Source organism: Phyllopteryx taeniolatus, chromosome 16 (assembly GCF_024500385.1).
Source record: "Phyllopteryx taeniolatus isolate TA_2022b chromosome 16, UOR_Ptae_1.2, whole genome shotgun sequence".
In the NCBI taxonomy this organism is placed as follows: Eukaryota; Metazoa; Chordata; class Actinopteri; order Syngnathiformes; family Syngnathidae; genus Phyllopteryx; species Phyllopteryx taeniolatus.
Genome location: NC_084517.1, coordinates 19149080 through 19162584, shown reverse-complemented (window position 1 = coordinate 19162584; position 13505 = coordinate 19149080). Strand labels below are relative to the sequence as shown.

The window sequence follows — 13505 nt, the reverse complement described above, 5'->3', positions numbered from 1 at the left end:
AACAAATGGGCCCAGGGGGTGAGCAGAGGACAATGAACGACGTCAAAAGGGAGGAGAAAATGACCGCGGACGGCGTCGGTGGTCCGGGCAAGCTACAAACTGTGAGCCACAATCAGCATGACAGTGGCACCGGTGACGAGCTGGTGAGCTCCGTGACGCTGTACAGGCGAAGGCCCCGGCTCTTCCACGGCACCGTCCTCCCCTTCCTGACGGTCCTCTACCCCGGCTGGCTGTACGTGTGGCTGTGGGTGTACGGTGCCTCGGAGTATCCGGAGGCAGGCCTCCTGGCTCTCGCTGCCATCGGGATCGCGCACGTCCTCACGGCGCTGTCCGGTTATTGGTCCGTGCACGCCCACTGTTGGCTCACTTGTTCCAAGGTAAACCCAAACAAAGATGTCACTGATGTGGCGATAGTCAGCAGGCATGACCACTCTCATCCTCATGGGGATCACGGGTGACAAAATAGTGACCACCCACTAGCAATACTATTGTTAAAGTTATGTTAAGAAGGGATTTGGTAAAAAAAAAAATAATAATAATAAATGTTGTAAAAAGTGAAGACATTTGCAATTTTGGGACATTTTATGACAAAATGTAAAGGACACATCCATATTAGCAAGAAATAGACTATTTTTCTTTAAATGGGCCACAAAAAGTATATGGCAGGACGGATCGGGACCTTAATGTTGACACGTGTCCTAAAGGCACATAAATGTGCTTTTTTTTTTTTAGATTGCAGAATGGCAGATGTTGGATTTGAACCCATTTGCTAGCATTACTATTACGAATGAATGTGAAATCTTTAGATTTTTCGAAGACTATACCAGATGTCATTTGTAACTCATGTGAATTTGTCACCTGTTCAGGAGGCGGACCCGAACAAGGCGACACTGGCAAAGGTTGTACCCACGCCTAATAACGGTTCTGCTGAGCTTGTGACACTACAAAGAGACCAGGTGAGTTCAGCCTTGACTCCAGTCCGTTTTCCTACTGTATTACATTTTTTATTTTCTTTTTTTAATTCTCGCACAGAACTACAGATTCTGAAACCGTTTTCTTCTCCTTCACAGGATGAAAATGGAGAAGAGATTCTGTTGTTTGAGTTCCAGAAAATCCGCTACACTTTCGACCAGAAAGAAAAGAAATGCTTCTTTCCCATCGCATTCCCCGTCGACCACCCGTTGGGCTACTTCCAGTCGTGGCGCGGCTACCAGGAGGAAGCTGACCTCAGAGCTGCGGAAAAGCGCTACGGCACCAACCATGCAGAGATGATAGTTCCCGATTTCCTCGAGCTATTTCGGGAGAGGGCCACTGCTCCCTTTTTTGTTTTCCAGGTGTGTGGGAATATTTCCCCTTGAAAATGAAACATACATAATATATTTTACTGTTTACTTTAAAGCAGCCCTGTATGTTTTTCATCTCCCAGGTGTTCTGTGTAGGGCTGTGGTGTTTGGACGATTACTGGTACTACAGCGTGTTCACGCTTTTCATGCTGGTGGCGTTCGAAGCCTCCCTGGTCCAGCAGCAAATGAGGAACATGTCCGAGATCCGGCGCATGGGAAACAAACCCTACATGATCCAGGTTGCGTTTCCACCATCCAAGTTTTACCCCTTTGTGTCTTCAAAGCGTTCCAGTTTGAAGTCGTATGCTTCCGGCAGGTTTATAGGAACCGTAAGTGGAGACCCATCTCGAGTGATGAGCTCGTCCCGGGTGACCTTGTCTCCATCGGTAAGCGTACTTTCAAGTGTTTTTCTCTTCTTTCAACATGAACGGATGGTTAGTGTACATTGGTCTGGTCTCTAGGACGTTCCCCCCAGGACAACCTGGTCCCGTGCGATGTGCTTCTACTCCGCGGTCGCTGCATCGTGGATGAGGCCATGCTAACTGGAGAATCTGTCCCTCAGATGAAGGTAAGAGGCATACTTATCAATCCAACCATTTTCTAGAAGCGGGGTGTACCCTGGAATGGTTGCCAGCCCATCGCTGAGGCACATGCTGACAAACAACCTCTCACACGCTAACATTCCCACGTATGGACAATTGGAAGCCGAGAATCAAACCACAAACATCAGAACTCTGAGGCAGACGTGCTAACCACTAGGCAAACCTACGTACAGTTGAATCCAAGGTGCCACTGTATAGCGGAATTGAAACGGAAGCTGTTTGTTTATTTGGTTGATATTCCACTAACTGTTGACATTTTGGGTCAATGTTCAGGAGCCAGTGGAGGACTTGGACCCCGGTCAAATTCTTGACCTTCAAGCAGAGTCTCGGCTCCACGTCATCTCTGGGGGGACCAAAGTGGTTCAGCATAGCCCCCCTTTAAAGGCCAGTGCTGGACTCAAACGTAAGCAAAGAAGTTTTGCACTGTTTGTAAATAACAGCAAAGAATTGTCGTGAGCTGTAATATCAAGTCGAAAAGGCTTTGCTCCGAATTGAATATGAAGTGCTTTTGTAGACACACTGCTCAAATATCCCAGACCACACAAAACCTCCAAAAGTTCTAGATTTTTTTTCACATTAAGGTGTCACTTTTGTGTATATTTTCATCGCATGTGCAGCTGTAGACAATGGCTGTGTGGCCTACGTTTTGAGAACAGGATTCTACACATCTCAGGTGAGTTTCTTCACATGAACATCAGTTTTAGTTCGGCGGTGGATTTAATCTGGAAAGTTGCTTTTGCATGCAGGGTAAACTTTTGCGCACCATCCTTTTTGGCGTGAAGAGAGTCACGGCAAACAACCTGGAGACATTCATCTTCATCCTCTTCCTGCTGGTGTTCGCCGTTGCAGCCGCTGCCTACGTGTGGGTGGAAGGTGAGGTCCGCGGAATGGTGAAGTATTCCGTCGAAGGAGCATACGTAGTATCTACTGTAAGTGTTATCTGTCCTCCTTCAGGGACGAAGGACCTCAGCAGGAACCGCTACAAACTCTTCCTGGAATGTACCTTAATCCTCACCTCGGTGGTTCCACCGGAACTCCCCATTGAGCTTTCTCTGGCTGTTAACACGTCCCTCATCGCTCTGGCCAAACTATGTAAGAACGTGCGGTTTTACTCTCCTTATCACACTTGCAACAGAAGTGGTTCATTCCCTTCTTTCCTATCGCTTAGATGTATTCTGCACAGAGCCCTTCAGGATTCCTTTTGCCGGTAAATTGGAGGTCTGCTGTTTTGACAAAACGGGAACTCTGACAAGCGACAGTCTGGTGGTGCGAGGAGTAGCGGGCCTCAGGTGAATGGCTCCGTATTTATTGTACGTGTAGGGGGAGGTCTCGCCTGATTGATTTATATATTTTTGGCCTAGAAGGGGTTTTCATACAAATATTTATTATAGTTATGACCTTGATTAGTTATAAACTACGGCACGTTCCAACTTGCTTACAAGTTTGGGTTATGTTGCCGCAGTAGGAACGGAACTCCACTGTAAACCAAGGAGGCCCTGTATTTTATTATTTGGTATATAGCAACACATTTGTATCTCTATGACCAGGGAGGGCAAAGAGGTGATGCCCGTTTCGGATATTCCGGTCGAGACGCATCGGGTCGTGGCGACCTGCCATTCGTTGGTCACGCTGGATGATGGACAGCTGGTTGGAGATCCACTGGAGAAGGCCATGCTGACCGCTGCTGATTGGACTCTTACTAAAGGTAGCGTTTTCCCAGGAAATATCTTTAATGGATAGAATGGCAGCGTGGACTAATGAATAAGACAGCTGACTTGGGATCAGAAGAAGTTCAAGTCCCTTTGTGGTCTTGTTTTTGTTCTTTCTTTCCTGTTGTGAATTCAAATAGTATAAGAAAATATTCTTGAGTTGTAGTGCTTTATTCATTACCATGTCAGTTAACCAATAAATTGTGCTCCTTAATGGCAAGAAGACTTGTCCTGTACCTGGTTTCTTCTTATCTCTTTAACCAGACGAAAAGGTCTTCCCACGTAGCATCAAGACTCAGGGCCTCAAGATCCATCAGCGCTTCCACTTTGCCAGCGCTCTGAAGAGGATGTCAGTTCTGGCCTCCTACGAGAAGCTGGGATCCACTGAACTGTCCTACATCTCCACCGTTAAAGGCGCTCCAGAGACACTCAAAGCGATGGTACATATGACCGCTATCTCGAATATATAGCCTGATCGTTTTAAGATGTATTATAATAGTGTGGTTGTGGTTGTAGTTTTCAGAACACCCCGAGACTTATGATAAAGTGCACAAGGAAATCTCCCGGGAAGGGGCGAGAGTTCTTGCTTTGGGTTACAAAGAGATGGGACATCTAAGTCATCAGCAGGTTTGCTCTCTCTCTCGACTCAAAAATATACAGAGTAAAAACTTATTTGGGTCCTTATGTGTTTTGTAGGTTCGGGAGATGAGCCGCAATTCCTTGGAGTGTGACTTGAACTTTGCCGGCTTCATGGTTGTGACCTGCCCCCTCAAGAGTGACAGCAAGGCGGTCATCAGAGAGATCCAGGAAGCGTCTCATCATGTAATTTAGCCAATGCAACGCAAAGCGCATGCAACTCCTCGGTGCTTTTGTTCCGAGACGAGTGGCTGATTCCTTTTCCTGCGCTCTCAGGTGGTGATGATCACAGGGGACAACCCCTTAACAGCGTGCCATGTGGCCAGAGAACTCCACTTCCTTCAAAAGGAACAAACGCTTATTTTGCAATCGGCACATGGTGGGTAATTGAATTGGATGCACTCAGCAACCACAACGTTGGGTACACCGACACAATGAAAATGCTCAAGCGCAAAATAATTGTTCGTACTGAGCAGTGTTTCTAATATTTTCAGGCAAAACTGTAAAGTACAACCTCCATTTAGAACATACTGTTGAACCAATACTAGGAATGCACCGACACCGAATGAGTATTTACTTTTGAATACTTGTTGATACCAAGTACTGATACTTGATAATGCCATTTTGATAAAAATGTTTTATTTTAATCATATATTGTTGGAAAAAAAAAAAAACTTTGAGTGAACATGGCATACATTTCACTCAACTATAACACATTTTACACACAATTCATTTTCAAAACAAACTTTTATTGAACACGGCCCAAGTTTCACTCAAACGTAATGCCTCTAATACACATACTCAAATATTGTTGAAAAGAAAAACTTTTATTGATTATAGACACGGAATAATCCAATTCTTCTTGCCCGGGCGATATATGTGCTGCTTCTGTTTTGCGCACCTTGGCCTCCAAGGGGACGGACGGGATTCTTTTTGAAGAAATGTTATTATCTGCCATACTGCACGCTCAGGCAGCACAGAATAGTATAGTATATGACAGGCTGGTATCGAGTGTTGTAGCATCCGAGCGTTTTTACGAGTACAAGTACAGACACACGGTATCGGCATCGACGCTGATATCTGTATTGGTGCATCCCTCATTCATATTTCTGTGAGCGTTTCAGTAAGAACTGAGCTGTTCTGGTGCTTTGTCGTACCCAGGCGGGTGGCAGTGGGAGTCCATCGACGGCACCGTGCACGTGCCCCTTCCGCCTCCCTCGGTGTCTTCATTTGTGCAGCAGTTTGACCTGTGCGTAACCGGGGAGGGGCTGACCAGACTGTGCTGTGACACCCAGCTACTGCGCGCCCTCTTGCCTCACATACGAGTGTTTGCACGGGTCAGCCCAAAACAGAAGGTAAGACGAAAGACACAAAATGAGGTCGGGATTTATGAGGATTTTGTAAGCTATCGATGATGTCAAGTTCTTGTAATACAATGTACTAGAAGTGAACTGAATGTATTGAAGCGAGAATTTTATGTTCTAGGAATTTGTTGTCACGAGTCTCAAAGGGCTGGGTTATGTAACACTAATGTGTGGCGATGGTACAAATGATGTCGGAGCTCTCAAACATGCCCACATCGGTAAGATTGTCCACAATACGTGACCATTTTCGTCTCACTGTAGTACTGTCACTGAAGTTTAGCATATTTTACACAGGCGTTGCCCTATTAGCCAACGCCCCTGAGCGAATGCCCGAAAAAAAGAAACGAGGGCGAGAGAAGGATGTGCCCGCCGCTGAATCCAGACCTTTGCCACCTGTCAATGCGGGAGGCAAGCCGAGCTCCAGAGGTGCCAGGCAGAGGATGATGGCCCAAAGAGAGGAACAACTCGCGGCACAAAAGGTGTCCTTGAACGTCACGACTACTTTGATACTATTTTGTTTCATCTCGAAGAGTGGTTTCATTTTGTTATTGGTTTGTATGATAAAGTACAAGTGTGTTCTTTTATAGGAGAGGATAAGTCAAGTCTTGCGGGAACTCGAAGAGGATCAGGTACAGATCGTAAAACTGGGTGACGCCTCTATCGCCGCCCCGTTCACCTCCAAACTCTCTTCCATTCAGTGCAGTGAGTAACAACCACCACAAGGACCCGTTTAGTATGCTTCCACACCTTAAATGGCTTCCTTTCTCTGTCTCTGTCCAGTCTGTCATGTAATAAAGCAAGGTCGTTGCACTCTGGTAACAACGCTACAGATGTTTAAGATCCTCGCTCTCAATGCCCTGGTGCTCGCCTACAGCCAGTCGGTGCTCTACCTGGAGGGGGTAAAGTTCAGCGATTTCCAGGCAACCCTGCAGGGTCTGCTGTTGGCTGGATGTTTCCTCTTCATCTCTCGGTCGAAGGTGAGAAATTGCATTAAGAAAATAGACACCCGCTCAATGTTTGTGACTTCTTTGCATCGCTGAGTAATGGTGTGTATCCGCTTTTTCTGCCCTCTGGTTGACTCAGCCACTGAAAACATTGTCGCGGGAGCGTCCCTTACCGAACATCTTCAATCTTTATACTGTGTTGACGGTGCTGCTACAGTTCGCGGTCCACTTCTGCAGTCTGGTCTTTCTTTACAAAGAGGCGCAGAGCAGAAGTCCGCCCAGGTAAGAAACAGGAACTGTGTGTGGCTTCTGCTTTATCTGGTAAAATATCACATTTCTCCGTTTGTCTTTTACAGAGAAGATCAGTTTGTGGACCTGTACAAAGAGTTTGAACCCAGTCTAATCAACAGCACTGTCTACATCATGTCTATGGCTATGCAGATGGCCACGTTTGCCATTAACTACAAGGTATTTACCTCAATACAGGTAAAGGGGGTCGTATGCGGCCTAAGGCGGTCCGAACATTTTTAGAACTGCATTTTAAGAATGCAGTGGTGCCTTGAGACGCGGGTGACCCAATTTGAGTTTGTCGAGATGCATTCATTTGATTGTTTATACATGGCTGAAGTGTTTTTCACACATTTTTTTTTTTACTGTAACTATGAGTTTACCACTGAGTGATAACACAATGCAGGACCAAAATGTCATTTTTTTTTCTTTCTGTATAACAAATTGTCGTTGTCGTGCATAGGGTCATCCGTTCATGGAGTCACTCAGTGAGAACAGACCACTACTATGGAGCATCGCTTTGTCGGGTTTAGCAATTGTGGGACTTCTTTCTGGTTCGTCACCTGAATTCAATGAACAATTTGCCCTCGTTGATATTCCAACTGAGGTGAATTGACACAAAGGGTATTTTTCATGACTTGTTTTGGTGTAAGTGTCTTGTAATAATGGTCTTGTATTTCCCCACAGTTCAAAATGATCATCGCCCAGGTTCTCGTGGTGGACTTTGTCACTGCCCTATTAGTGGACCGTGTACTGCAGTTTTTGCTTGGCAAAGGAACTCTCATGGTTCCTTCTTGAACTCGTCCTGCCGTCGGCACCCGCGGTCCTTATGTACTCTAAAGGGAGAGAAGAGATGTGAGATGGTCATGGCGCGCAGCACTGTACACTCCCCCTCCTTCAGTCTTCTCCTTCCAACCACATTCCCTTATTGAATTGTCATCTGCTACACTTTGTTCTTTTTCCCCCAAACTTCATCTATCCCTCCCCACACCCAGATAAGGCCATGAAGAGCAGTATTGAGAGGAGTGCGAGACTGTGTCAGTGGAGCGACACTTAGACACAAGAGGGGCATTCTCCAAGAGAATTAACGAGCGTTTTGTTTTGTTTTTTTAATTACTCTCCTTGATTTTGTAAAAAGTGAAGACATCTCTAACAGACTTATAAAAAGACTTGCAAATGATGAGATCTGTCAAGTGTTTGTTTTTCACAATCACAGATTTGTCGTAACATCTCTGGGGACACAACGGTGGAGACAAAAAAAAGAACATGGCATCTCTTTTTTTTTTCCTCTTTACAAGGAAAATTATCAGTATTGATGTGCTTATAATAGCCGGCCGGGTATTTTATTTTTTTCTAAAACTCACCAATAACGATTCGTATACTACTTAAAACTGGAAAAAAGCAATGCTAAAGCAGCTGAGCCGAAAGTGAAAGGAACAAACATGAATGATGAATTCTGTCCAATGTAACCAATGCATAATATCAGGTTACTTTTCAGGAGACAGTTGCAGTCGGAATATTTTAAGGTCTTGTACTTTTTATTTCTCATTGAAAACAACTTTAGATTCAACTTCATTGTTATTACAAATTCAGCTTGCATCTTTAACCAGGAGTGCATTAAATAGCATATAAAGTATGCTGTATACAGCGTGTTAAGTCACGGAATGGTATAATAAATGTATCTGATGGGCAGCATTTTTACAACAGCCCTCGTTTTGTTAAGTGGAAAATGTCGGTGCTGCTGGACTGCCTGCGATGGTGGCCTATTAAATAATAAAATAATATAAAAATAGTACAATCTGTTAAGATACATTTTTTACATTCAGAATGTTAGCTCCAATAGGCGCCATCCCGCCCGCGACTCTGGGAGGGTAAGCAGGACGGAAAATGGATGGATGGGTGTTTCATGCTTACCTTGCCTTGTTATAACAAAAGACGTATTTGCGATGGGCCAAGTTCTTCATAAGAAATACATTTCCCAAAGTGCAACAGTGCAGCAAGGGGTGGGGCTTGTTAGGCGCGCGGTGACACAAAAATAATTTGAACGAAAAGATGGCGGAAGAACCTTCGTCCACAGACCGAGACGGGTTTGTTTGCGTTTGCTTCTTGTTGTTATCGAAAGTTTGTTTTGTTCTTCAGGTAAAGTATAGTTAAAATCAAAACATTATCATTTAGAGCTTTTAGACTTAGTCTATGTCAGGGTTCATTGTTTGGGTTGGGTGTGCTAACAAATGCGATACGTGAAAATGTCCGCTAATGTTATTTAAGTAACGGCATTTTCAATAAAGTCGAGACAGATTAAATTTCCAAGTATTTAATAGAATCTAATTTAAAATATCTTGCAGTTGCGAGTCTGGAGCCGCTGTGGAAACGACCAATGAGGTACGTACAGTATGTTTAATTAATGTGACATTAAAGCTAGCTTTTAGTTTAGATCAGTGGTCTGCACAAAAGGTTTAATGGAAGCCTAAAGGTCTCATGACGGATTCAACTAAGTGTTAATAATTCCGTTGTTCATTGGAAAATGTTCAGACGCTGTAACGTCTCGATACGTTACGTATTTGGGTAAAGCTTTAGGCTCATAGCCCATTCATAATTTGTATACGACAATAGGCCTACCATAAAAGAGCAAATATCACCAAAAGTAATGCAGGAATGTCAGCTGACTTCGGGCGAGAGGCGGGATAACACCTGACCTGAACTGGTCCCTAGTCAACAACCGTTCGCACTCACAAAAACACCTACGAACAACTTAGTCGTCAATTAAACTACCATGCATGCTTTTGGAATGTGGGAGGAAACCAGCGTAGCCGGACAAAACCCACGCAGGCACGGGGAGAACATCCAAACTCCACACAGGGAGGCCGGATTTGAACCCGAGACTTCAGAACTGTGAGGTAGATGTGCTAACCAGTCGGTGACCGTGCAGCCGGCAGTGGTACAGTCATATGAAAACCACTAAGCAAACTAGTTCATTGCATGCGGTTTGTAACCTTGAAATGTCATACGTCAGTACGTCATTAACCTAAGGACCCTGTGTATTTTTTATGTATTTATTTTTGTGCTAGCAGTCTGCAACACACCCAAAAGTGCTCCATTACCCACCAGTTGAAAATCGCTGCTTTAGATAACAGGCTAATAAACATTATTTTCTGAATCCAGGTCAAGCTGTCACCCAAACGGTGTTCGTCCTCCAGTGCCCCAGATGGCGTCCCTCCACAAAAGTCACCTCGCATTGAAATGCTATTAACCAGCACGCGGACACTCGATGCCGGAGAAGAGCATCCTGACATGGACAGGCTGGAAATGGCATCTGGAAGCACGGCGGAACCTGAGACTTGTTCACCTGTAAACAGGACTGCACGGAGGAAATCCTGGAGGAGAGCCACCATGACAAGACGCTCCCTTTCCGCACTTCCCAACCCGCATCAAAGTGAGTTGAATCAATTGTGCAACAGAATGATCACATTAATACATATTGACATAAATGTTTCTTTTTTTTTTTTTTTTTTTAAATTGTATTTATTTATTTTATGAAGCTTTGTGTAAGAGCATCAGCACATCCTTATCACAACGAGAGAGGTTGAGTGTATTGATGGAGGCTGCGATAAAGGTAAGGTCAAAGACATAATAAAAACAATCATAATGTACAGAATGGTCCCAAAAATTAACATAATTTGAAATAGTGCTAAAACCTTTGAACGAATAATTCAAATACAAAATAAAGTTGAAGCAAAATCTCTTCCATGAAGCGTCGCACTGATATTTTTTTTTAATATAGACTAAAGTTACTGCACACACTCCAAGACTTCATGTAGGTTGGTGCGATGGCACTTTCAATCACTTAATTGAACAAATTATAAAACAAATAAACTTGTAATAAGCACATTTATACATGAGTTCCTATGGCCGCAATTGACTCCCACGCACGCAACGTGCAGACCTGTTAACGGTTAGCTAGTGATCAGCCAACCGCTTACCTGAGCTCTCAGAAGCCAACTCTTCGATGTCATTTGGTGACTCCCACGTCACTCACCTGGCCAGGTTCCACCTTTTCACGCCACACACACTCAAAGTCACAGATATTACAGTGTGGATCGTGAGGATGGCAACCCAAAGTGGACAACAGTACCTGCACCTCACATGCACATTTTGCTGTTCAATAATGCAAAATCTATTTTTAGCAGATTAATCGATTTGATAATGCATGGAATATAAAAAGTCTACACACCGCTTTTAAAATATTTATTATATTTAAAAAAAATAATAACCCACCATTAATGTGACATAACTCAATTGATTAAAACAAATCTTTGAGAGTAAATGTTAAAAAAAAATATTTGATAATCTGAAATATGAATATCTGAGTTACTACATGTCCTAGGCAAACAAAATTAAATTAGGCTTCACATTGAACAATAAAATATTTAATAATCAAAGGCTCCAGCACGCCCGCGACCCTAGTGAGGAGAAACGGTTCAGAAAATGGATGGATGGATGGATGAAAATTCCACCATAGAAATAAAATATATATATTTTTTACCCGTTTTTACAAAGCATCACAGATGTTCAATATGCACACTGCTTGTGACAGGACACACGTTTCCCTTTTTGTCTTCTTAGAAGTTTTTGGGGCCTTGTCCAAATCTGCTTTTTAATTTAATTTTTTAAAATTATTATTTCCTGCACACTCGACTGTGTTTGAGCATATTGTAACACAAAAATGCTAGTTAATTTCATTCTTCACCCTAAAAAAGGTAAAGCATTGAACTAACATTAAACTAAAGAGCAACATTAAACATACCGGTAACTTGTTTTTACACAGCTCATTAAAATTTGCAATTATTTGCTATGTTACTAGACTACTAAAGGATATAAAAATGTTTAGAAATACCATGTGCATTAAAAGAATGTCTCTTGTCGACAGCTGGCCACGGATAGACTTCAGAATTCGCTCCAGTCATTACCAAATTCCTCATCAGCGTCTTTTCAGAAACAAGGTGCCCTATTTTGTGTGGTACACATTTGCCTCCAGTATTTGAACATTGTTTGCATCATCCCAGTTGTCCTTGAGGAAAATGGCTGATCCTCCACTTTTTCCCTGAAACAATATCATCGTTGTCAATTGCAAAGCCTTCTTTTTTTCTTCTAGTTGAGAAAATGAAGAAAAAATGCAGTTCTGTGGGCAAATGCATCAGCAGTGAGCAACAGAGTCAAAGGTATGGTAGTTGAATTCCCTGTGTTTCTTTAACTGATTGATTTTCATTGTCTCAAATCTCTATTGCCGTAAAAATCTTATTTCAGGACTGCTGAGCCTGCAGTGCAGAAAGCTATGGTGATCCAAAATACAATTAACAGGTTTGTTGGTCTTAGATAATAAGTCTGCTGGGATTCACGACACTTTTTTTTTTTTTTTTTCCCATGACACGTTGTTGTGTTTCAGGATTCAAGCTGAAAGTCAATCATGGGAAGCACTCTCTCACAAACACCGGAGTAAGGCAGAAGATTTGGAAAGGTGAATGCGTAGACTATTTAGCAACGAGTATTGTGCAAAAATCATCTTTTTAATTTTGCGCTGATGGCTTATCGTCATTCTTGTCACAGGAAACTGGCTGACGGCCAAAAGAAAGCCATCTCATTCGACCACACGTGTATGGCCCAGTCTTCACAGTACCAGTTAATTCGGAGTAAACCCGACTACCATGCCCTCCTCCGTAGACAACAGTCCATGTTGCACACTATGACACTTGTTGTACGTATGCTGTGACAGTTTTCCCACACATTTCCAGCCTGTTCGATTGTCCATAAAATGTTATCGGTTAATTATTTATTCTCCTATAAGCATCTCATTGTAGATTTTGTGTTTAATCCACAGACGGACATTCAGTATAAGCTTGCTAGAGAGCTTCAGTCCATCAAGGAGGTGTCACAGTCGATGGTGAAAGAGATCAGTGGCCGATTGGGTAATTATCATACAGTATTTGTTAATACTATAAATCTTTGATTGTAAAAGTAACCAAACATATGAATGTTTCCTTTTCCTACTAGCAGCTCAAGCAGGATTTCAGGATCATTCTCCCAACATCATTAAGGACCTAATTGTGGCACTTACTACATCCGCAAGCACAGTCACATTAAATGGAGCCAAGGCCTCAATTTGACTTTTTTTTTTTTTTTTGTAATTGTATATGCAAGAAAATGTCTTTTTTTTTGGTCAGCATGTTTTATTTTACTGTATAAAGCTAAACTGTTAGGCTTGTACATATCAAGAGTATTGTTGATAGTTGATGTAATTCATACATGTGTCCAGCCGGTGGCAGTGGCTGTCTTGCAAAGTACTGTTCAAAGCAGGTCTCTGTTATGCTTTTTAATAAATGCCTTTTCACCCTTTTAAAAAAGAGAAACGTCAAAGACTTGACTGTCATGAAAACTTAAGACAGGTGAAAATAAAGTAAAGTACACAATATTAGTGTTTTGTGATCATGTGTCCATACATTTTCAAGAATTGCTGTAGTGTTGAGGATAGCTAAATTTTTTTTTTTGGGGGGGGGGGGGCTTTAACTACTTGTTAATGTACATTAAGGATTAACACTGTGAGCACACAGTACACGGTGAAAAA

General features: G+C 42.9%; 2 protein-coding genes across 4 annotated transcripts; both read left to right on the top strand.

Annotated features, from left to right (window-relative positions):
* Nucleotide 1: 1 nt before the first annotated feature.
* Nucleotides 2-8066, top strand: atp13a1 (ATPase 13A1). The gene is made up of 25 exons (XM_061749187.1): nucleotides 2-377; nucleotides 867-956; nucleotides 1071-1334; nucleotides 1427-1582; nucleotides 1660-1729; nucleotides 1805-1911; nucleotides 2219-2348; nucleotides 2563-2618; nucleotides 2692-2818; nucleotides 2900-3037; nucleotides 3114-3234; nucleotides 3493-3650; nucleotides 3919-4094; nucleotides 4171-4281; nucleotides 4351-4476; nucleotides 4567-4669; nucleotides 5452-5645; nucleotides 5776-5872; nucleotides 5949-6133; nucleotides 6242-6356; nucleotides 6435-6631; nucleotides 6738-6880; nucleotides 6955-7066; nucleotides 7350-7493; nucleotides 7574-8066. Exons 1-25 carry the CDS (start codon nucleotides 6-8, stop codon nucleotides 7682-7684), a joined length of 3603 nt encoding a protein of 1200 aa, XP_061605171.1. The 5' UTR covers nucleotides 2-5; the 3' UTR covers nucleotides 7685-8066.
* A 144-nt stretch (nucleotides 8067-8210) lies between these two features.
* On the top strand, nucleotides 8211-13505 carry LOC133465969 (uncharacterized). 3 transcript variants are annotated; one of them, XM_061749199.1, is made up of 11 exons: nucleotides 8211-8973; nucleotides 9232-9268; nucleotides 10049-10319; nucleotides 10426-10499; nucleotides 11814-11886; nucleotides 12039-12105; nucleotides 12191-12244; nucleotides 12330-12401; nucleotides 12491-12638; nucleotides 12762-12849; nucleotides 12938-13505. In XM_061749199.1, exons 1-11 carry the CDS (start codon nucleotides 8939-8941, stop codon nucleotides 13045-13047), a joined length of 1029 nt encoding a protein of 342 aa, XP_061605183.1. In that variant the 5' UTR covers nucleotides 8211-8938; the 3' UTR covers nucleotides 13048-13505. The 3 variants fall into 3 exon arrangements, with proteins under 3 accessions (XP_061605183.1, XP_061605182.1, XP_061605184.1); XM_061749198.1 differs by having other exon boundaries at nucleotides 12935-13503; XM_061749200.1 differs by lacking the exons at nucleotides 10426-10499; nucleotides 11814-11886 and having other exon boundaries at nucleotides 12935-13505.

Bases quoted from the DNA above. Each gene is read 5' to 3' on its own strand.
- atp13a1 (XM_061749187.1), top strand. From the start codon at position 6: ATGGGCCCAGGGGGTGAGCAGAGGACAATGAACGACGTCAAAAGGGAG. The intron at 1,583-1,659 runs GTTGCGTTTCCA...TGCTTCCGGCAG, and splicing joins ACAAACCCTACATGATCCAG to GTTTATAGGAACCGTAAGTG. The intron at 6,632-6,737 runs GTGAGAAATTGC...TGGTTGACTCAG, and splicing joins TCTTCATCTCTCGGTCGAAG to CCACTGAAAACATTGTCGCG.
- LOC133465969 (XM_061749198.1), top strand. From the start codon at position 8,939: ATGGCGGAAGAACCTTCGTCCACAGACCGAGACGG. The intron at 11,887-12,038 runs GTGCCCTATTTT...TTTTTCTTCTAG, and splicing joins AGCGTCTTTTCAGAAACAAG to TTGAGAAAATGAAGAAAAAA. The intron at 12,245-12,329 runs GTTTGTTGGTCT...GTTGTGTTTCAG, and splicing joins ATCCAAAATACAATTAACAG to GATTCAAGCTGAAAGTCAAT.